Raw genomic sequence first — 24,944 nt, 5'->3', positions numbered from 1 at the left:
GTTTAGTTTATTGCTGTAAACGGGGGTTTATTGCTGTAAACCATTTTCATTACTTTAGATTACTTTTTAGTTTAGTTTGTGTTAGTGCTACTTTCCGTGTGATCTACGTGAGTAAATTTACTTTGGTGGGTGATCTACGCGCTTATTTTAATTATTATATGGTTTTCTTCTTATTAAAATAGTAAGAATTTTGAAAACATATATTTACAATGCTAAGGATGTACAATATAATTTAGAAAGTAACCTAAAGTAATCTCCCTTGTCAATCACACACCAAAGTAGCACCATTATTTTTATTATTTTATAATGACTGTCGTACTATCTTTGTTCTAATGTCAGCATAAGCCATACTTTTGTCATCCAGCCTTGCTGTTTCGGCTGCAGACCCGGGTATCGCCGTCCGTAACGCAGAGAAGAGAAAAATAATTAAATACAGGGGTCTGACCGGCCAGTATTGGTTAGCGTCGGTCGCCATTGAGACTTCAGGTGTTCTCGAACTACCGATTTCCTCCACAAAATGAGAATATCGGCAGCCTATCTGAGAAAGGAAACCCGTAAGGTGGAGTGGCTGCTGCAGTGAGTGTTGCTAACCATTCTCTGTAGCAACGCCATCGGGTCATTACCGTGGGGCACGTCTGAACACGCCATTTGTTCTGGGGTGTACGATCCGTTGCTCCTTCCTCCTCCATCTTCAATTATTTAATCGCCCCCATCCTTCTTTTTCTGTCCCTTTGTTTTCTTGAAATTAAATAGTATTTATTAAAACAGATATAAGCTAATAAAGTATGTTTTACTTTATCTTATTGGCTCTCGAAACTTTCTTCAACGGGCAAAAAAGTTAACAATATCACAGAATAACATAAGGCGGTAATCTGGCAGAATCGTAGCACGCCGGGAGAAATGCTTAGCGGCAATTTGTCCGCCTTTACATTCCGAGTTCAAATTCCACTTTGGTCAACTTTGCCTTTCATCCTTTCGGGGTCGATAAAAATAAGTATCAATCGACTTAACTCTTCCTCAAAATTGCTGACCTTATACCGAGTAACCTAAGGCTGCCCTTGTAAAAGGGTTAGTTAAACCTCTTAAGACTTGTCTAGGAGAGAGCCAAAACTCCGAATAAAACTATGCAGGACCGAGCAAAATCTTTAGTCGTGTTATACGCAACGTCAGTGCGATAAAACGAAACTAGTCTACATTGTGAAGTGGTTAGTAACACAAGGGTTATTTTGTTACAAAGCGTATGACAAAAAATAAGATAAGAGCGAATGAAAAAGACATGTATGCTACTAAATGTAGTTCAATTCTTTGACGAGAATAGTAATTGTGAAAGAAAAACAATACAAAACAGAGCAAAACATTGACACGAAGGACAATCTTCGGTGTCCTACACAACCGATTTCCCAAACAAAGCAAAACAAAACAAGAAATCCTTTCTAGTGTTAGAAGTAAGTTTTAAAATAAAAGTTCATGCTGTGAAGGGGTTGGTTGTATGAAAGGCATCCTACCCCTAAAAACCATGTACGAAAACACAACAGATACAATAGGCGGTTTTCTTCAGTAATTGTGCGGGTCAGATGACGACAGACTGCGACTTGTGATGGCAAGACCATGAGATCCACCTGAAAAATACATAACGATGATGTTAATGTTCATTGCAATAATTTCTTTCTCCCCTTTTTCTTGTTTTTTTTTCTTTGTTGTTTTTTCTTTTGTAACTTACCTATTTCACCCTGCTCCAGTAGCATAGTCTGCGCTGGCTCGGTCACGTACATCGTATATCGGGCGGGAGGATCCCAAAAGACCTCCTGCACGGGGAATTGGCCACCGGCACAAGAGCCCGAGGACGACCTCATCTTCGTTTCAAGGACATCTGCAAGAGAGATATGAAGTCGCTTGATCTGGACGTCATGAGATGGGAGGAGACAAATACTGTGAAAGGGGATGAAGCGAGCGGAAGAAAAACAGGAACTCAACACCAAAGAAAAGCGCACTCGACGAAAGGAAAAATCAGTAGCGCCGGCAGAGAGCTCCTTCAAATGCAGTCGCTGAGACGATTTCTTTGAGCGCAGATGGATGCCTATTTCAATTCTTTTTCACTGAATTAATTAGTTGAAGAAATTTAACAAGCTACAGAGAATAAATATTTCATTATAATTTAGTAACTGGAAATTAAATTCCTATCAATAAAAAAAAATTGTAAGTTGCTGCAAAAGTTTCCTCCCTTGAAAATTTTTCTTTTTTTTCTTTCGTTATTTTTCTGATGTTATTTGAGTAATTTGAGTAATCTCTCTTGAAATAAAAATACCGATGTTCATTGTTGTTGTTCTTTGACCCTTAGTCGGCTCTGAGCAAATCGACCTGTGATCAAAGGCATACTAGTCGCGACCCACAACCACTTTTTACGGAAGAGTGTACTCCAAATGAATCTCTTTTTTCTTCTTTTTTTAAAGATAGTAAGTTGTGTCATGAGAGAAAGGATACAGGAATGAGAAAGGGAAGGCGGGTAGAAATGAGAGCGAGGTGATTTGGTTGCTATTTCAAGCATTTTAGTAGCTCTTTGGTTGTTATTTCTAGCATTTTAGTAGACCAAGAAACCATGTCAGGGCTAAATTCTTACGTTGGCATTTGGCTAGGCGTTCATACTGGAAGTGTTCAGTGAGTTTCAATCACACCTCTGCCGCGCCTAATACCTGAATTATATTGATCTTTTATCTTTTCTTGAGTACTCAACTCGTGATGGGGTCATAGAGGTGCTGTTATGACATGCGGTGTTATGGGCATTTTAAATATGGCGAAACCCATCCCTCTCCTCTCCATGTCTGAAAACAGCTGATTTCTTCCAGGGGGAAGGAGAGGGGTCTCAGTACTGAACTGGTACCCAATTTATCGACATCGAAAGGATGAAAGTCAAAGTTGGCCATGGCAGGTTTGAACTCTGAACGTTGAGAGCCAGAACGTATATAACAAAGCGTTCTCTCCAACCCTCTAACAACCCTACCGACACGTCGTCTACAATGTTTTTTTTTTTTACCAACTCCAGGTAAAAGGGAAAAAAAGCAGCATCTTTACTGGAATTTGAACCCAGAAATAAAGAGAGTCTAATCTAAATATAGGCGTAGGAGTGGCTCTGTGGTAAGTAGCTTGCTTACCAACCACATGGTTCCGGGTTCAGTTCCATTGCGTGGCACCTTGGGCAAGTGCCTTCAACTATAGCCTCGGGCCGACCAAAGCCTTGTGAGTGGATTTGGTGGACGGAAACTGAAAAAAAGCCCGTCGTATATATGTGTGTGTGTGTATATGTTTGTGTGTCTGTATTTGTCCCCCCAACGTCGCGTGACAACCGATGCTGGTGTATTTACGTTCCTGTAACTTAGCGGTTCGGCAAAAGGAACCGATAGAATAAGTACTATGCTTACAAAGAATAAGTCCTGGGGTTGATTTGTTCGACTAAAGGCAGTACTCCAGCCTGGCCACAGTCAAATGACTGATGCAAATAAAAGAATAATCATCATTCTAGTTGGTATTACACAAAGTAGGGCGCGTGTGAAGGCGAGAACGATCGCATTAATATTTGCATAAGTTTTCATATTCTTATTTACCCAAAACATCTGCATTCACACGATTTGCATAACACGTTTTTTGTCAATGGGTAGCAACTGTTATTTCCTATTTGCTTGCCCCTAGAAAGTGTAGGAAATGGCTAATATTTCCGCTAAACTTTGTTTTTGTTACATTTATGCAAACCTCAAAGAATCCCTCTCAAATCTTGGCTATAATGCTCCCCCGCTACCCCTGCTCATGATCAGAGATGCACATATTATCAACCATTAAGTGTTGATAATACAACCCAGCTTTTTATAACATCCTGTTAAACTTCCAGAACTTTCAGCCTAACTATTTGCTGGGAAAATTCTAAAAGCTTGCTCAACTGGTTAAGGTCAAACAACTGACAAGCAAGTCTGTGGTATTGAGCGGAATATTCGCTATAACGATATTTCTGCTTCAGTAACTCAGCTGAATCTGTCTGAAATGTAAATGTAATAGAAAATAGATCAACTTCAAAACAATGATGTTCAGGTCACAAAAGCAAAGTTTGAAAATAACATTAGTCATTTCCTTTGATTTCTAGACAGAAACAGATAGGAAATAGTACTTACTGATCAAAGACAAATAAATAAGTTAAAAAAAAAAATTTTACACATTTAGTTGAATACAACATCATGCATGACATAGTGAAGTTGATAGTTTCAAGTCTTTATTGCATAGAAGATTTTAGTTATTTATCTGAAAGTTGTTCATGATTATTAAAACAGTTATTATGTAAAAAAAAATGTGAAAACACCTTATCACAAAACTGACCAACAGAGTTCTATATAGCACCTGAGGTTCTGGTTAGGAGTTCAAAATCCCAGCTTTTTATAACATCCTGTTAAATTTCCAGAACTTTCAGCCTAACTATTTGCTGGGAAAATTCTAAAAGCTTGCTTTCGACTGTTTTACTACTCCCTATTTCGTGCATTTAACGACAAGATAGGGAAACTTTATAAGACAGCAGCATCCAGAAATTTTAAAAATATAAAATTTGTGGAGAGTCAGGGCTTCGAACGAACAAATAACAACAAAGACAAACATTAAGGACTGTTCGTTAGGCCAAGATGAATTGTAATGGGTAACGCATGGGAAAAGTTTTTAAAGAAAATAGAATAAATAGAAGAGAAGAAAATAGTATAAGAAAAAAAATGTTGAGAGGCGAGAAAAATGACGTCCAACCCGATAAACGTCTTGTCCAAAAAAGACAGGGGCGAGAGAAATGGCCTGTAGTCACGTGTGAGCAACAGGTAGAGGGGAAGGGGTGAGAGAGGATGAGGGAAAGAAACAAAGGGAGTGAGGAGAAGGGAAAAAGAACGAAAGATAGTAGGGAGTCCCACTCCCTACAATGATGTGAAAGCTGTAATTCTTGATCACGTCGGGGCCAGTAATTGTAGCAACGATATATATATATATATACTGAGTCAGGTGATGGGCTCCACTACCTCAAATGTTCTTAAAATTTAAATCCACATCTTTGTCTATATATCTACCTTCTCTATAATGTTGCCACTTGATATGAACATTTTTGAATTTAATGGAAAACCTCTATAATTGGCTGATGAGTACTCAGCATTTTAAAACTGTTGTAATACTTACAACATTTAATAAAATGATGTAGTACGAAACGATCGTACCAAATTACCGGAGTCATTCTTGTTGCTTATTTTGATTATAATCACCCCAAGGATTTTTATGGATAACACCATACAGAATTCTGGTGCATCTAAATTAAGTACCATATTCATTTGAATCTAAATTTTTGCTGAACTTATATATATATATATATATATATATTTAATGTAGGATAAAATTTTTTCGAAAAACATTTTTATCAATGGCCAGCATATAAAAAAATACCTAAGTTGTTTATATATATATATATATATACACGACGAGCTTCTACACAGTTTCTGTCCACCAAATTCACTCGCAAGGCTTTTGTCGGCTTGGATTTGAAGTAAAGACGCCGCACAGTGGGACTGAACTCAAAATGAACTGTTTTTTTTAACCACACAACGATACTTGTATATAGTATAATCGTTCTTTGGTTATGTGTTCTTTCCAGAATATATTCTGAATTGCACGAAGCATGTGTGCTTGAAGATAGTTTTAACCAGAAATATTTAACTGATATTATCTTACTAAAAGGCATATTGAAAAGTCTGTTGTGTGCCTGTCCGTACCTTCAAGAGCTGGGCTTATGCATATGTTACAAATCAATGTGAATTTATAGGTCCTGCTATTTTAATATTTCTATTTAAATTATAAGGTGATGAACTAGCAGAGATGTTAGCACGCAGGGCAAAATGTTTAGCGGCATTCCGCCCGTCTTTACGTTCTGAGTCCAAATTCCACTGAAATCTACTTTGCATTTCAGAGTCAATAGATTAGTACCTGTTAAGTACTGAGGTCGAAGTAATGGCCTTCGACCTTCCTCCAAAATTGCTGGCATTGAGCCGAAATTTGAAATCGATATTTCTATTTAAGGTCAAATTCTGCGGAAGTCAACTTTGCCTTTCATCTTTTTGGTGTTGACAAAATAAGTACCAGTTCATCACCGGAATCAATGTAATCGACTTAACCCTTCCTCGAAATTGCTGGCCTTGTGTCAAAGTTTGAAACCAATATTTTTATTTTGGAATCAATGTAATCGACTTAACCCTCCCCCGAAATTGCTGCTTCTTGTGTCAAAGTTTGAAACCAATATTTCTATTTTGGAATCAATGTAATCGACTTAACCCTCCCCCGAAATTGCTGGCTTTGTGTCAAAGTTTGAAACCAATATTTCTATTTTCTTTTTTTTTTTTAAAGTAAGAAAAGATTGACTTTTAAATCATAATTTGTATTTTCTCTAATCTCAGTCTTTTGGAAGTAGAAAGCATAAGAAAAAATAAGAATAATAAATAAAGATAAAAATATCAAATAGACTTTGACTGGGAGAGGAGGGGAGAATGGTTATAAATTTTTAGAAAGCTCAATCGATTCAAAGCAGGAGTTCCCAACGAAAAATGTGAAGAACTTCATTACCTGCAGGTGAAATTTCGCCAACTGGAAAAGATGTTTTCCTGAGGCTAAAAAGTAGTAACATCGTCCTATGTAGGACTGCTACGTTGCGTTGGCAAATAGACTTTTAAATGATTTTAGTTTATTCAAAATATGAACAGGAATATAGTTTATAAAAGAAAGACAAAGAAAAAAAAAACAAGAAAGGGAGAAAGAAAAGAAGAAAAAAAACATCAATGCAACACCAAGTGCTTCAATTGATCGCACACCACAAAGTTCAAAAGAACCTACTGAAGCAAGCCAGCATGCTCGTGGCATTACCATGAGCGATGGCGAGGCTAAGGCGTTAGAAAACCCAAGCACCCTCACCAGCATCACCTGTCACCTCGGTGAGGCGAGCTGCCAACAATGACAAGAGCTTTGTCGTTAGTGGCCCAGTCCAACCAAACGTCCCAAATGCCACAGGCTGGAAGAGATAGTTCACTGCCAGGTCCCAATACTTCAGGGTTTTGTTCCGCTCGGCTACGGAAATTGGCCTTCCCATTTACCGCAGCATATTTGAAATAACTCGTTGATAGCCATTTAAAACTTTAAAAATCTATATGTAAAAAAAAAAAAAAAAATTTGAAGCCTTTATATTAAAATAGTAATGTGACATGCCAATGTGTAAAATTTAAAATTCGTTTTATCAGCATAGATTCATCCTACAGGTTTTTATGCGCTTGCAATTTACTCCCGAAATTGAAAAAAACAAAAGTGGGGAAAGAGATATAAGTGGTCCTTGTTATATAAAAAGACGCTTTTTGCGGTTAAAATATTTGAAACTCCCTCTCTCCCACACACATACACACTTTCCCTTTAACTACAGTGGAAAGATTAACTGAAAAAGTCAATTTCGAAAAAATTTTTGAATCAAGTTTAGGCTTGTGAAGCAACAAGCAAGATACTGGCGAAAAGAGACTGCGTTGCTGTTTTGGTATTCACACGACATTCATAATCAAAGGGAATATCGACATTTCTTGGGTACTAGTATCGTAGACTGGTCCCGGTTTGCGCACACGCGCGTCCGCGCTAGCCAGACGTAGGCAGTCGATCCTATGAGCTGACTGGCGCATGCACGATATATACTTGTATCGATATATACAATATATACTTGTATACGATATATACTTGTATATATACGATATATACTTGTATCGCAAGTCCCCGATTCGCGCGCGCGAATCGGGGACGTGCGATACAAGTATATATCGTATATATACAAGTATATATCTATTTCTTTACTACCCACAAGGGGCTAAACAGAGAGAGGACAAATAAGGACAGACAAACGGATTAAGTCGATTATATCGACCCCAGTGCGTAACTGGTACTTAATTTATCGACCCCGAAAGGATGAAAGGCAAAGTCGACCTCGGCGGAATTTCGACTTTGCCTTTCATCCTTTCGGGGTCGATAAATTAAGTACCAGTTACGCACTGGGGTCGATATAATCGACTTAATCCGTTTGTCTGTCCTTGTTTGTCCTCTCTCTGTTTAGCCCCTTGTGGGTAATAATGAAATAGATATATACTTGTATACGATATATACTTGTATATATACGATACAAGTATATATCGTGCATGCGACAGTCAGCTCGTAGGATCGACTGCCTACGTCTGGCTAGAACGGACGCGCGTGTGTGCGAACCGGGACCAGTCTACGCTACTAGTACCCATTTCTTGCATGTTATATCAGTGTAAAATAGTTTGAGATCGACGTAAACAAGTTATTTCGACAGAAACTAGTTTCTCTGATAATGCAAGTTGTGATATTCATGTTTTTCTCAGACGTATAACTGATGTAGCCTTAACCAGGAATCGAAACCGCAACGTTACCAATTTTCGGCAGGACCTTACTTGTTGCTCCACAGCGATCGTCAGAGAAAGATGGAAACAAGCAACAAATATGAACAAAAAAGAGACATCAAAAATAAGTTTAATAATGTGATTTAAAAAATGACATGGCTACATATATTTGAAGAAATGCATAAGTTTAAAATTTGAAGTTTTTTTTTAACGTTAATTATTATTTTGGTTATTAGTTTTCAAATTTTATCGTTGTGGTCCCGACAAAAATAAGCAATGAAATCCTTTGTTTTTATTTGCTCCGTAACATGGCAACGTACTTAAGGCACTAAAAACTTTAAAAAAAAAACATTACCGAAACAACTTTTGTAAACCGTGGAAAGTCACTGGAAGTTTATTTATAAGATATTTCCAGTTCTTGCAAAAGAATGGAGAATACAAATAATAATTTTCTGAAAGATCAAGGTTTGTCTATAAAGCTGAAATTAAATGAAATCCGATCCAATCTCCCTAATGTCAAAAGATGGGGGCCCTCCCCTTTTATACAAACGTATTTTAGCTTAATCTTGTTAGAAAGCGGGTTGGGAATACGAAAAGAAAAAATATATATGGGTCCTAAAACACGTGGTCCCTATTTTAAAGATATTAGGGTGTTTCTTTGCCGAGAAAGATTTGGTTTGTAGCATTAGGTTAAACGTCTCTATAGAAGCTCGGATGTTACTGCTAATAATAATATGTTGTCAAGTAAATACGACTATTTTTCCCTCCTCTACACGAAAGGCACATCGTGCTTCACTCTTCTTTCGTTTTTCTCTGTCATATTTTGAATGATAAACAGCATGCAGTATTTGTTATTTGAATTAATCATATTAAAAGAAACGATCAATTTTTGTTCTTCTTTCTTCTGTATTCCTCCCCCACCCCCGCGACCATCATCTTAACAAAACTACGATTTTCAATAATCCGAAGATCAACCAGTTTTAAGTGCAGGAATGTTGATTGATACTTGTTGCATGTTACATTTCCACACACTATCGTATTATTATTACTGTTACACACACACACACACGCATTCCTAGCGATGTTAGTTCGAAAAAAATATGTTTGCTTCGTTCCATGTCAGCCCTGGTCCAGCAGAACTATAATGAAAGGCACTGTAATATCAAGGATTGCGTTACCCAATGCATCCTTCTTAACTGAAGACGGTGGGGTGTGATTTGGTGAAGATTTGGCTGCTACTTTTAGCTGCCCGAGCGACTTCATGGAGTCTCCCTTGTCTCATTCAATGTTCAAATAATACATCGCTGTTAATATTAATACAGTAATACTCCTGTCGTGTAAACCGTTTTGATACTAATAACCTATTTCTAAGTGATGGATGCAGAGCCTTAGTGATTTCTATAAACGGGGACCCTTAATCCCTTAAATATAATGATAATAAATGCAGGCAACATCATAGATTTTAAAGTCAATGGATAAGATCTCTGTTGTATAAACATAACTAAACCACGGTTTTAGTATGTGTGTGCGTGTAATATTAAAGTTTTTGTTTCGGGTGTTGGTTCTTCTGGCATATTTTGAATGTTGGTTCACATTTCTAAGTAATTGTATCAAACTTTAATTCATTATTTTATTATTTCAACATTGACAATGTGATTTAATTGAGAGCTCTTGTTTATTTTTAGTCGCTGTGTCCAAAGAACATGACCCTTTTTAGATCAACTGGGAAGATGGCCGGTGAATTATTCTCTTTTCTGCTATCTAGGGAGATTTTATTTAAACAAGCTATATAACGTTTGAATACGCCGATTAAAAGCAGATAGGATTTGTTAACTGTATTTCGTCAACCCGTAGGAATTTATTCGTTGCAGTTAACGGACAAGTTTGACAAGAGCTGCTAAGCCAGAAGGGCTGTTCCCAGCTTATTGTCTGCTTTGGCATGGTTTCTGTGGGTGAATGCTCTTCTTAATGCCAACCACTTTACAGAGTGTACTAGGAGCTTTTTATATGGCACCAACATCTGGGATATCACCAAGACAAGACCCTTTGACTGGGAGGGTGAGTAGTATTGAGGGAGGTGGCTTTGTGCTACTTGATGAAAGGGTTAAAAAGTATAATAGAGGGATAGACATGGGTGTCTTGCTGTAGAGGAGATACAAGGATATCCCAGTTGGACAAGAAAGGAGGAGGGAAAGTGAGAGATAGCAAGCTAAAGAGAAAGAAAGACAGAGAGTGAGATGGTAGTGGTGATGTGTTGGAACATACTTTCAAGGTATAGTGAGGGGTGAAGGTAGTTGAGATGATACAGATGATTGAACTGGATGAGTGGGCTGGAAGAAAAAATAGGATGAGGTTTCATAAGAGTATGAGGAGAGATGGTTAGAGATGGGATATTAAAATAAAATCTGTTGAAAATACTTCATAACCGATTAAACTATTAATTCCTACAATTCTATATCTTTTCAGTTCAAAGACTGAACAACCACCTCTTGTGGTATCAAACAAAATATGGTTACTGTCAGGTTGGTAAGCCTTTTATTCTTTTACTTGTTTCAGTCATTTGATTGCAGCCATACTGGAGCACAGCCTTAAAGAGGTTTTTAGTCAAAGAAGTCGATCCCAGGACTTATTCTTTGTAAGCCTAGTACTTACTTTATTGGTCACTTTTGCCAAACTGTTAAGTTACGGGAATGAAAACACACCAATATTGGTTGTGAAGTGATGGTGGGGGCACAGTCATAGACCAAAGACACACACACAAATATATATATATATATATATATATATATATATATATATATGACAGGCTTCTTTCAGTTTCCATCTACCAAATCAACTCACAAAACTTTGGTCAGCCCAAGGCTACAGTAGAACACTTGCCCAAGGTGCCACACAGTGGGACTGAACTAGAAACCATGTGATTGGAAAGTAAGCTTCTTACCACACAGCCATGCCTACACCTTTATTTTTTAATTGCTCATCACATTATTGTTAGTCATTTTAGTTACAGATATATTACTAATCTCAACAGACTAGATAAATACTCCTATTGATTTTCAAAATAATTTCGGTTGTGGAGGCATTTTGTGAAATAACTCTTTTTTTTTTACTGTTATATCAAGGTTCATTTGTTTTACATCCCCATTTTTCTATGCTAGCATGGGTTAGATGAATATATTATTGTGGCATTGTTTTACAATGCCTCAATAGTGTGCTCTTTCTGTTGCTAAATCTTAAGTACTTATCAAGAAAAATATCTCTTAATTTACATGTCTTTTGTTTACAGAAGTAACAACAATAATGAGCTGTATTATTTCAGAGAATGCAAATATAAACACACACACACACACATTGATTGATGTTCAGTATTTAAATTTGGGTTTGTTTCCGTTAACAGGGGTGGTCGGATCTACCTCACTCTTACAGCAACCACTCTCACACTATCATGCCATCTCACCTGGTTTTAGGCATCCTTCCTCCTCAAGCTAACCCTCCCAATCTCCTCCTCCAAGTTTTCTTTGGTCGACCTTGCTTTCTTGGTTCATTCACCTTAAACTCAAGCACTTTCCTCAGAACATGATCCTCATCCCTCCTCAACACATGTCCTTACCACTGCATTCCATTCGCCCTTGCCAGCTGTTCCACCGATTCCTCCAACTCCAGCATCCCCATCACGTCCTCAGCCTTCCTTTTATCCAATAGTTTCATGCCACACATTGCTCTCACCATTGCTCTCTCGGCCCTTCTCAAAATTGCCATTTCGCTTTCCCTCAGATACCATGTTTCACTCCCATACAGCATTGCAGATCTTATGGAGCTCTGATAAACCCTTCCTTTCATCTTCAAGGACAACCTTTTCCCATATAATAATGTATGTATATATATATATATATATATATATATATAATGTTTAGATATATATGTGTGTGTGTGTATTATATATATATATATATATATATATATATATATATAATATGTGTGTGTATCTTCCATCTTCCATCTCTCTCATTAATCAAATACCCAACGAACACTGTGAAAGTGAAAGTGCTTTACTTGGTAAGCTACCAGGTGTATACCATATGATATATTATCGAATATATATACATAACTAACCTTACACCTACAGCAGGCTTCTTTCAGTTTCCACCCACCAAATCCACTTATGAAGCTTTGGTTGGCCCGAGGATATAGTAGAAAACACTTGTCCAAGGTACCATGCAGTGGCACTAAATTCAAGGCCACACAGTTGTGATGCAAGCTTCTTATCCACTCAGCCATGTCTGTGCTTTAATGATAGCATTTTTGGGCAGGTTTGCAATATAGGATTGAGGGCTGCCTTAGTTAGGTTAGTAGTAGAAGAGTTACAGTATATACACTTTTATTCTTTTTTTCTTTTACTTGTTTCAGTCATTTGACTGCAGCCATGCTGGAGCACCACCTTTAGCCAAGTAAATTGACCCCAGGACTTATTCTTTGTAAACCTAGAACTTATTCTCTTGGGCTCTCTTTTTTTTTTCTTTTTTGGTGAACTGCACACACATAAACATATACACTCATACATATACATATATATACATATATATACATATATATATATATTATGTGAAATAGAAAGATGAATAATCTTGTAGTAGATTAATCAAAAGTTTAACCGATACCTTAGTAGCAAAAATCACAGCAGTAAACAGCACGGTTGGAGGTACAACCATCTGGCGTTGCAACCGTGCGTTGGTGCGGATAATTGAAATTAAAACATTATTGGTGAATTGAAGAAATGGAGCTGAACGCAGATTGAACAGAAATCGTTTTATTTCATTCTACACGTGTTTCGAAAGGCACAAATTACCAAAATCCGATTGAATAATGGGACCATATTGTGTCTTTCTCTTCAGGAAGAAAAAAGGAAATCCGTTGGAAAAACAAAAACAGAACAGAGGCGGAGCAAAAAACAAATCGAACTGTGCTCCTAAGAGCCCATGGCGAAACTGTTTATCAGTGTATGTTGAGAACCGGTGGCTGAAGAATTCAACGGGTCAGGCATCGGTCAATCATGTGGGTGAGGGTGTATAGATGTTCTTTGTGACCGAGAATAAAGTTCTGACTATTTAAAGAATATTGGATATTTTATAAGGGGCGAGAAAAAATCTACTTAGAGACGTGTGTGTGTGTATACTGTTCTATATATGTGTGTGTTGGCGTAGGGGTAGAAAACATTTTTTGTGTACGTGTGTGCGTTTGATCGTTCGGCTGTCAGTGGCTACTGCCGTGATAACCGTTGGGTGGCAGAAAGAAAAAAATAAAAAAATTTATATATATATATTATGTTTTATGTGTGTGTGTTCATCTAAGCCTGCCTTGTCAAGGAAACCCCCCGCTGTGAAAAAACCAAGCCCCGTTTGTCTTACAGGAGTAATTCCCCTTGCAGTGGTTAATCGTAGATATCTTCAAGGCTATTTCAGAATTTGTTACCAAGGGCTATGGGTGCCGGTATTATTTATAAACGCTATTTAAAGGCCAGATAAGTGTAACGCCGCCAATGGGGGCATCGAAAAGCCGACTGTAAGAGCCCGTTTACCATCCGGCCTCTGGCAAACAAAATATGGAAGAGTTCGGAGACACAAAGGTTGCACTGTCTTCTGCCCCTATCAAATGGGAGGGCCACCGACAAGATTGACCATTCCAGCCTATAGCTTAAGTTCGCATCCTTCAGTCGCCATATTAGCTTACTGAGTCCCGTGGTCTGGCGCTTGTTCACGTCCCGAAAAGTTGCGTAATGGTTGGAGACACGCAAAGACAATCTTGAGGATGATGCCCCTACATAAGTGAAGGCATCTGAGTCCGTGTAAACCTTGCATTGGTAGACGGCGTTTTTGATCTTGGAGTTCGCCGACGTGAATCTTAATCTGCTAGGATTGGTTTCTGAAATTAGAACTGCGTTCCTGTCACTATATTCGTTCCGAGACCTGCAGCCGCTTACTACTCTATTTTCCACTACGTCACTATTAACTATAGGAATAACCCCTGATTCTCCACTATCTATCAGAGTGCTGTCATTGCTACTGCCCGTGGTACTGCTATTGCGGGAAATTATGCTGGGGATGCTAATGGGGCTCTCTACCCTACTCCCATTGTTACCGTCAACCACAACACCCCTATTAATAACTATACCCCTAGTGGGTACTCCCTGGCTGGAGCTGAGATTATGTGTCACTGTACTGGCTCTCATATCATTATTACTACTATAATTATTCCTACTGAGCATTAAACCGGGAGCGGAAGAGGCTGTGCCTCCGGAAAAAGGTGATAGGGTCTTAGTAAGTAGCCTATTATTATGGGAGGCGATTATCTGGGCGAGGTTTTTAGTGTTGGAGAAAGCTATCCTAACTTTATGTGAGTTAACCGTGGAGTAATATTTGGAATTTCTGGGGAAGTTATTGGCGATGGCTTGTCTAAACATGAGGGGGAGGTTAGTTCTAATCTGCTTACCAAAGGGGATTACAAACCATATATGCTTATTCCTATCAGTGTGATGGGTCGGGACGCCAGCTCTCGCATTCGGGTGGGTGATTCTCGGATGAATAACGGGTCTTGGGTTAGTGTAAGACCTCCCGGACCGATAATTATCCTTGTTCGCTAAATTAAATGCGGGAGCGACTACCCCGGCATCCGCCCCGCTCCCGTCCTTACTTAAAATGTTAATGTTATTATAAGTAAGGACGGGAGCGGGGCGGATGCCGGGGTAGTCGCTCCCGCATTTAATTTAGCGAACAAGGATAATTATCGGTCCGGGAGGTCTTACACTAACCCAAGACCCGTTATTCATCCGAGAATCACCCACCCGAATGCGAGAGCTGGCGTCCCGACCCATCACACTGATAGGAATAAGCATATATGGTTTGTAATCCCCTTTGGTAAGCAGATTAGAACTAACCTCCCCCTCATGTTTAGACAAGCCATCGCCAATAACTTCCCCAGAAATTCCAAATATTACTCCACGGTTAACTCACATAAAGTTAGGATAGCTTTCTCCAACACTAAAAACCTCGCCCAGATAATCGCCTCCCATAATAATAGGCTACTTACTAAGACCCTATCACCTTTTTCCGGAGGCACAGCCTCTTCCGCTCCCGGTTTAATGCTCAGTAGGAATAATTATAGTAGTAATAATGATATGAGAGCCAGTACAGTGACACATAATCTCAGCTCCAGCCAGGGAGTACCCACTAGGGGTATAGTTATTAATAGGGGTGTTGTGGTTGACGGTAACAATGGGAGTAGGGTAGAGAGCCCCATTAGCATCCCCAGCATAATTTCCCGCAATAGCAGTACCACGGGCAGTAGCAATGACAGCACTCTGATAGATAGTGGAGAATCAGGGGTTATTCCTATAGTTAATAGTGACGTAGTGGAAAATAGAGTAGTAAGCGGCTGCAGGTCTCGGAACGAATATAGTGACAGGAACGCAGTTCTAATTTCAGAAACCAATCCTAGCAGATTAAGATTCACGTCGGCGAACTCCAAGATCAAAAACGCCGTCTACCAATGCAAGGTTTACACGGACTCAGATGCCTTCACTTATGTAGGGGCATCATCCTCAAGATTGTCTTTGCGTGTCTCCAACCATTACGCAACTTTTCGGGACGTGAACAAGCGCCAGACCACGGGACTCAGTAAGCTAATATGGCGACTGAAGGATGCGAACTTAAGCTATAGGCTGGAATGGTCAATCTTGTCGGTGGCCCTCCCATTTGATAGGGGCAGAAGACAGTGCAACCTTTGTGTCTCCGAACTCTTCCATATTTTGTTTGCCAGAGGCCGGATGGTAAACGGGCTCTTACAGTTGGCTTTTCGATGCCCCCATTGGTGGCGTTACACTTATCTGGCCTTTAAATAGCGTTTATAAATAATACCGGCACCCATAGCCCTTGGTAACAAATTCTGAAATAGCCTTGAAGATATCTACGATTAACCACTGCAAGGGGAATTACTCCTGTAAGACAAACGGGGCTTGGTTTTTTTCACAGCGGGGGGTTTCCTTGACAAGGCAGGCTTAGATGAACACACACACACATAAAACATAATATATATATATAAATTTTTTTATTTTTTTCTTTCTGCCACCCAACGGTTATCACGGCAGTAGCCACTGACAGCCGAACGATCAAACGCACACACGTACACAAAAAATGTTTTCTACCCCTACGCCAACACACACATATATAGAACAGTATACACACACACACGTCTCTAAGTAGATTTTTTCTCGCCCCTTATAAAATATCCAATATTCTTTAAATAGTCAGAACTTTATTCTCGGTCACAAAGAACATCTATACACCCTCACCCACATGATTGACCGATGCCTGACCCGTTGAATTCTTCAGCCACCGGTTCTCAACATACACTGATAAACAGTTTCGCCATGGGCTCTTAGGAGCACAGTTCGATTTGTTTTTTACTCCGCCTCTGTTCTGTTTTTGTTTTTCCAACGGATTTCCTTTTTTCTTCCTGAAGAGAAAGACACAATATGGTCCCATTATTCAATCGGATTTTGGTAATTTGTGCCTTTCGAAACACGTGTAGAATGAAATAAAACGATTTCTGTTCAATCTGCGTTCAGCTCCATTTCTTCAATTCACCATATATATATATATATATATATATATATATATATATATACGACGGGTTTCTTTCAGTTTCCATTTACCAAATCCACTCACAAGGCTTTGGTTGGCCCAAGGCTACAGTAGAAGACACTTGCCCAAGGTGCCACACAGTGGGACTGAACCCAGAACCATGTGATTGGTAAGCAAGCTACTTACCACACAGTTGCTCTTGCACTTTGTTTAAAGAAATTTTTTTTTTTTTTTTTGCAGTTACCTGACAACCAATTTTCTCCTTGGCTTACAGAAGAAAGGTAAAAAAATATATTTCGACAATTTATCACGTTTCTGTTTAAATCTGTTAGACTGTGATTTCCAATCAAAAATCAGTCACTGTTTTTTGTACTGGGGTGGTTACTCATTTTAATACCAGAGGTATTCTATAAAAGTGGTTGTTGAACTTAGCTGAAACGCTATAGGATTCAGGAGACTCTTTAGTCTTGCTGAGGGTATGGTAACTTCTCTAGTATTGGTGTCACAGATAAAAATACATACAGTACACTCTGTAAAATGGTTGGTGTTAAGAAGGACATCCAGCATTAGAATTATTACAAACCAGAAAATTACTATTTTTAAATCTCACATCTGTGCGGTTGAAGGGAAATAACCCAGGAATCACGATACACAGATATTGTTTTGAGCTGAGTTGGGGTGCTAGATTCCCTTGTTCGAAAATGTAAGGACACAGATCGTGTCGTATAGCCAGCTGGAGACAATGTCTCCTGGGGCTAACTTACAGCAACATTAGTACTAAACCAGGACTGCCATGTTATGTTGGCAAACAATCTTTATTACAAACCATGCTAAAATTATGAGATTTGCAAGTGAGATGTGGTCCTCTGATTCATCTAGGAGGGCAGTAACTCCAAATAAGCACTGATTCAGAGTGTGAGGATCTGTCCAACTCATGCCAGCTTGGACAAAAAGATGTAATAATAATAACAACAACAACAACAACAATCCTTTCTACTACTGGCACAAGGCCTGAAATTTGGGGAAGGGGGATATCAACCCCTGTACACAACTGGTACTTATTTTATCAACCACGAAAAGGATGAAAGGCTAAGTCTACCTCAGCAGGATTTGAACAAAGATGAAGTGGATGAAATGTCTCTAAGTATTTTGCCCAGCATGCTAATGATTCTACCAGCTTGCCGCCTGAAGAAGGAGGAGGAGGCGAAGGAGAAGAAGAAGAAGATGACGATGAAGACGACTACTACTACTACTTAGTCTGGTCTCTGTCCTTTGACCTGTCCAGTTTGGGTGGACCTATCAGGAGCTTGTGCTCTGCTTGCATAGCTCTCAGGGGCATTGAGGGTTGGATCATGTAATGAACTCATACCATATGCTGTCTTAAAAAAAATGGAAGGACAAGTCTGTAAAAAAAAAGAAAAAAAACGGAGCATCATGGATGGAATGGCTCAAATCATAGATCTGCTTAGTCAGGGTTGACCTGGGGCTAAACCAAAACATGCACTGTTGCAATGAGAAATAATTGCCAAAAATTGAATCCTTTTATTTAACCAAGAAGTCCTACTTCACTATTCATAGCACAAATGTGAGCATACCAACTTTTACTGCTAGCAGTACCTGCCAGCCTTCAGTCCATATATATGCCATAAAATAAAATGATTGGAGGAAGCTATTTGAACATATTACTCTTGATCTGGAGATATGCTGTGACTGTGAAGATCCAACAATGAAGTGAGTTCATGGCTCACAGGATGGTCTGCTGTGCTAACCTTGGATCGTAGGGTGACCTGTTGTGCTTGAGAGACCTATTGAGTCAAGTACATCAACATCAACATCAAAATAAAAATCAAATGGATATTGTAGTTGTAATACCCATGCTGGTGGCACGTTGGGCCTCACAGAGGCAATGACGAAAGACTAAGACCTCTGAGATATGCTGTAACTGTGAAGACCTGACAAATGAAGTGAGTTCATGGCTCGCAGGATGGCCTGCTGTGCTAACCTTGGATCGTAGGGTGACCTGCTGTGCTTGAGGAGACCTATTGAGTCAAGTACATCAACATCAACATCAAATGGAAATTGTAGTTGTGATACCCGTGCCAGTGGTACGTAAAAAGCACCATCCGAACGTGGCCAATGCCAGCGCCGCCTGACTGGCGTCCGTGTTGGTGACACGTAAAAAGCACCAACCGATCATGGCTGTCTGTCAGCCTCCTCTGGCCCCTGTGCCACTGGCATGTAAAAAGAACCCACTACACTCACAGAGTGGTTGGCGTTAGGAAGGGCATCTAGCTGTAGAAACACTGCCAGATCAGACTGGAGCCTGGCACAGCCTCCTGGCTTCCCAGACCCCGGTCGAACCGTCCAACCCATGCTAGCATGTAAAATGGATGTTAAATGATGATGATGATGATCTTCAGCTGACATGAACATCACATAATCTCACCTTTTCTGTATCACTCTCTTTTTTATAAATCCTGAATTTTGTGTGCCAATGTAAGAATTTCTTCTTATCTTTTCTGTCCAGGATATTGACGCCATTGCTTACTGAATATGATTATGTCAACCAGACATTAGAAGAGCAGCTGAAGGTAAGTGTTTTGTTACTCTTTACTCTTTTACTTGTTTCAGTCATTTGACTGTGGCCATGCTGGAGCACCACTTTTAGTCGAGCAAATCAACCCCAGGACTTATTCTTTGTAAGCCTAGTACTTATTCTATCGGTCTCTTTTGCCGAACTGCTAAGTTACGGGGACGAAAACACACCAACATCGGTTGTCAAACGATGTTGGGGGGACAAACACAGACACACATACATACATACATATATACATATATATATACATACATACACACACACACACACACACACACACACACACCGGGCTTCTTTCTTTTTCTGCCTACCAAATCCACTCACAAAGCTTTGTCGGCCTGAGGCTATAGTAGAAGACACTTGCCCAAGGTGCTGTGCAGTGGGACTGAACATGGAACCATGTGGTTCGTAAGCAAGTTACTTACCACACAGCCACTCCTATGCCTATTGTTGTTGTTGTTGTGTCATTGGCATGGATTTGTCACACCACTGCTTAACAGCCAGTGTTGGTGTATTTATGTCTCCATAACTTAGCAGTTTGGCAAAAGTGACCAATAGAATAAGTACCAGGCTTAAAAAAAGGAAAAAAGTACTGGGGTTGATTCATTCAACTAAAAATTCCTCAAAGCAGTGTCCCAGCATGGCCACAGTCTAATGCTGAAACAAGTAAAAGATAAAAAAATAAAATGGTGGATGGAGTTGCATAGGTAAATGGAGATTTGTAACTTCTCCCACCTATACAACACTTTCTGTGTGCCCTCATGCACATGGAATCAACAGAGGTGGCCATATTTCCTTGTCGCAAGCACACTTGATAGCCCAACTGCTGCATCAAAATATCTGCTACCTGTTTGTGGGTTGGAGAAGCTCAAGTCCTGACTTTAGTGTGATCATCCTCCAACAAGCAAAAGGGTTATTCTGTTATTCTTTTTTTTTGTTTCAGTCATCAGATTGTGGCCATACTGGAGCACCATTTTGAAAACATTTAATGAGCGTTTCATTAGCTTTAACTCCTCCAGTCACAGATAAAAAAGTAAAACTATTTTTTAATTTTAATTTTTTATTTACACCAAAATACAGGTAAATAACACATATTGGATGAATTTTTAAAGAATTCAGTTTTCAATATGCTTAATTTTTGTCATGGATAAATAAAAATTTTACTAACACTTGGTAAAAAAATACCAATTTACTTACATCTCTGAGATTTATGAGTAGATGCAGCCACCCTCTATGACTTGTGAGCAAACACTGAGTCAGAATCATATGGTCTTACATTTTAGAGGTGTCCAGTGAATTGGTAACTGTGACTCAATTATAATTTTTATTTCTTTTTTAATTTATACTGAAAAATTGTCCAATACATTAGACAAAGTGACTGAAGGGTTTAAATACTAGACTCAAATGGTCTTTTTGAGTAATGATGGACCACACCAGAAGTTCTCTACATGAGTGTTACCACTCCCAAAGGCAGCGTTGGGCATGTTGAAAGTGGGCAGTGAGATAACATAGCATACCAAATTATACCTATTGTAGTAATTATATTATACATGACACATAATTGCGGTGTTGCAATTGCTGACTATCAATGAAATAAATTTCTTTTGAATAACATTGGGCCTGATATAGAAAATTTAGCCAGATCTCATCAAGCACAGGGAAGTCATTAACCTGCAATGTATAAAGCTAATTTACAGCTCTTGTCTTTATAAATATTTTATTATTTCACTGTTAAAAGCTTATACAATCCATTTTTAGAGTAAAATTTTAAATTATCATCCATGTTAAGTTCATTTAGTTATGATACCTCACTTGCCACCTAGATAGGCACTAGGCATAAGAACTACTTAAAAAGGGGTGCTGCAAAAAAAATAAAAATAAATAAATGGTTAAGAACTATTGGGCTACACAAAGGTTACTTTATCCTTGGTGCGATATGATTTATTCAGCTGTTATTTTTTTCTGAAATTATTTCTTGCATTTTTATTTTACTTCATTTTCAGCATTCCTCTGAAGAGTTTAAATCACTAAAAGAGGACCTACAAAAAGTTTTAAAAGAAAATGATGAGTAAGTTATGTTATGAAGTTACTAATTGCAATAATAAAACAATGCTTTGATGTAATAATATGGTCTGATTTGATGAAAATAAGCCAATGAAATTCTGGTTAAAGCACCCCATATAACCCTCATAATTTTTTCATTTTTTGGAATTTTCAGAAAATTTTCCTGAATTTGTGTCCTATAAATGGGAATTCACACGGTTATGAGAAAAAGGTTTTATATGTGATTTAAGAACAATTTAGCTGCTATTTTTGGCACATCTCATGACCACCTAAAACATACCTTATTTCGTTTGTAGAACTTTTAGAATTTATGAGAGGGTAGGTTAAAAAATTAAAGAAAAATTTTTTTCTTTTCATTATCAAATGAATACCTGTGTGTAGAACACACATTTTCAAAAACTTTCTGAAAATTACAATAAGTAAAAGAGTTATAAGGGGTTATATGAGATGTTTAAATCAGAATTCTACCAAAAAATCCTCACTGTTATGATGGTGGTACTTTGTAAAGGCAATATGAAGTGTGTACACAAGAGGAAAGGCTTAAAATACTGTTTGTAATTTTGGCACAAGGCCAGCAATTTTGAGGGAATGTTGTCAGTCTCTTATATTGATCCCAATACTTGACTCAAACTTATTTCATCAATTCCAAGAGGCTGAAAGGCAAAGTCGACTTTAGTGGAATTTGAACTCAGAACATAAAGAACCAGAAGGAACACCACTAAGCATTTTGTCTGGTGTGCTAATGATTCTGTCTGCTCACTTCCCTAATAATAATAATTCTTTCTAATCTTGGCACAAGGCCAGCAGTTTTGAAGAAATGGGGCAACAGAGAGAGGATGAAAGGCAAAGTTGACCTTGGTAGAGTTTGAACTCAGAATGTAAGGAGCTGGGAAGAAATGCCACTAAGCAGTTTGTCTGGTGTGTAAGAGTAGTACTTATTCTATTGGTCTCTTTTGCCAAACCGCTAAGTTATGGGGACGTAAACACACCAGCATCGGTTGTCAAACGATGTTGGGGGGACAAACACAAACACAGAAGCATATACACACGCGCGCGTGCGCGCACACACACACGCACATACATACATACATACATACGACGGACTTCTTTCAGTTTCCGTCTACCAAATCCACTCACATGGGTTTGGTTGGCCCGAGGCTATAGTAGAAGACACTTGCCCAAGGATCCACGCAGTGGAACTGAACCTGGAACCATGTGGTTCGTAAGCAAGCTACTTACCACACAGCCACTCTTAAGCAATGGTGACCAAGGTAAAATTTGAACTCAAAACATAAAGCCAGAAAACATGCCATAGAGCATTTTGTGTGTGCTAATAATTCTACCAGCAGGCTGCCTTATTTTTGTGAAATATATGATGTACATGTTATTTGAAAGAAAGTTAAATAAAGAAAAGAAAGAAAAGTAAGTAGAGTCTCTTTTTTTTGTTTGTGTTTTTTTTTTAACTTTTATAATGTAATATCTTTGCAATAATTTACAATTATTGATTTTTGATTTGGTCATTTTAAAGTTTGAGGAAACTTTTAAAAGAAACTTTAGAATTGGAAGCTGATGCTTTACCTGAAATCATCAAAGAAACAGACTCTGATCAGAAAACAGTTGAGAATTTTAGGAAACAGATAGCATTGCTTACAAAGGTAATTGGAGGTTCTTCTCTTTTTTTTTTCTTTTTGTTGTTGTTTGTGTGTGTGTGTGTGTTTTTTTAATTATAAATTATTTTCAGACAAGCCTGAAGCAGACCTGGGTAGAGAGTGTATGACATTGATAAAGTTGCAAGTGGCATAAACAGACTTTGATAAACCTAGCTGATTGATTGTTTGATTGAATGATTTATCAAACAATCAATTAATTAATTGGTTAAATAATCTGTTGACAAACAAATAATAATAAAAAGTGAATTAGAATCAGTGTGTGTTTATTATTGGCATAATGACCCTCCCAAGATGCAACATTATTCACGATAAAGCTGGCAAAAAGTATGCAATATGAATCCAGAATGGATTTTATTTTATTATGTGTGGCACCTTGGGCAGGGGTCTTCTTCTGTAGTCTTTGACTAATCTATGATTTGTGAGTGGAAGTGGTTGATGGGGACTGAGAAGATCCATCATGTGTTTGTGTGTGTGTGTGTGTGCACATGCATATCTAGGAATGCTGATTTTGTGTGCTCTCATTAACACTGTCTCAGTGAAAAATAGTGTTTTAGTTTAAATTGTCCACTAAGCAAAAGACCAACAATAGGGCTGGACCAACCAAAGCCTTGTGAATGAATTTGGTAGACAGAAATGCAAAGGAGACTACTGCATGTATATATGTGTGTGTGTATGCATGTATATGTGGGTGTGTGCATGGAGATGTGGAGGTGCAATGGCCCAGTGGTTAGGGTAGCGGACTCGCGGTTGTAGGATCGCGGTTTTGATTCCCAGACCGGGCGTTGTGAGTGTTTATTGAGTAAAAACACCTAAAAGCTCCACGAGGCTCTGGCAGGGGGTGGTGGCGATCCCTGCTGTACCCTTTCACCACAACTTTCTCTCTTTCTTTCTGTTTCTGCTGTACCTGTATTTCAAGGGGCCAACCTTGTCACACTCTGTGTCACGCTGAATCTCCCCGAGAACTATGTTAAGGGTACATGTGTCTGTGGAGTGCTCAGCCACTTGCATGTTAATTTCACGAGCAGGCTGGAACCCTCATCATCATAACCGACAAAGTGCCAACAACATGGAGATATGTGTATCTGTATCTCCTTCTTTTGACACCATGTGATAGATGCAAATGCATATCACTGTCATACAGGTGTTGTTAGTTTCCAATCTTCCTTGAAAGACATGTCTACCCATGAAGAAATATTTCCTTGCTTGGAAACAGACGAGGGTTGACAACAGGAAGTGCATCCAGCCATAGAAAATATGCCTTGACATTATTCATCTGATCTATGCAAGCATGGGAAATTTGACATTAGCAATTGATGACGACAATGATGATGGTGATAATAATGATGCAGTCAGAGTGCTTTCACATCTTGTTTTTGTTGTTGTTTTTCAGGAAAAAGAAACTGTGACAGAAATGTACCAAGAAGCTATGTCTCAAGTGAAGCAGTTAACATCAGATTTACAGGTTGAAATTTATTGTATTGATTTGTTTAATAAATCAATATATTAAGTCTTTTATTGATTTAGAAAATACATTTTA

General features: G+C 38.6%; 1 protein-coding gene across 1 annotated transcript in view; it reads left to right on the top strand.

The window, feature by feature from the left end:
* The first annotated feature begins 7,561 nt into the window (after positions 1 to 7,561).
* The window catches only part of LOC115218488 (M protein, serotype 5), a 55,097-nt gene continuing 37,714 nt past the window's right edge, over positions 7,562 to 24,944 (top strand). Inside the window, exons 1-8 of the mRNA XM_029788338.2 lie at positions 7,562 to 7,617; positions 8,348 to 8,906; positions 10,908 to 10,963; positions 17,318 to 17,358; positions 19,605 to 19,668; positions 21,677 to 21,741; positions 23,266 to 23,392; positions 24,798 to 24,869. Of these exons, the coding sequence (XP_029644198.1) occupies positions 8,870 to 8,906; positions 10,908 to 10,963; positions 17,318 to 17,358; positions 19,605 to 19,668; positions 21,677 to 21,741; positions 23,266 to 23,392; positions 24,798 to 24,869 (462 nt within the window). The 5' untranslated portion in view covers positions 7,562 to 7,617; positions 8,348 to 8,869. The remainder of the gene's footprint in view (positions 7,618 to 8,347; positions 8,907 to 10,907; positions 10,964 to 17,317; positions 17,359 to 19,604; positions 19,669 to 21,676; positions 21,742 to 23,265; positions 23,393 to 24,797; positions 24,870 to 24,944) is intronic.

Source organism: Octopus sinensis, linkage group LG13, assembly GCF_006345805.1.
Source record: "Octopus sinensis linkage group LG13, ASM634580v1, whole genome shotgun sequence".
In the NCBI taxonomy this organism is placed as follows: domain Eukaryota; kingdom Metazoa; phylum Mollusca; class Cephalopoda; order Octopoda; family Octopodidae; genus Octopus; species Octopus sinensis.
Note: the sequence above shows the minus strand (reverse complement) of the source record. Positions and strands in the feature narration are given on the sequence as shown.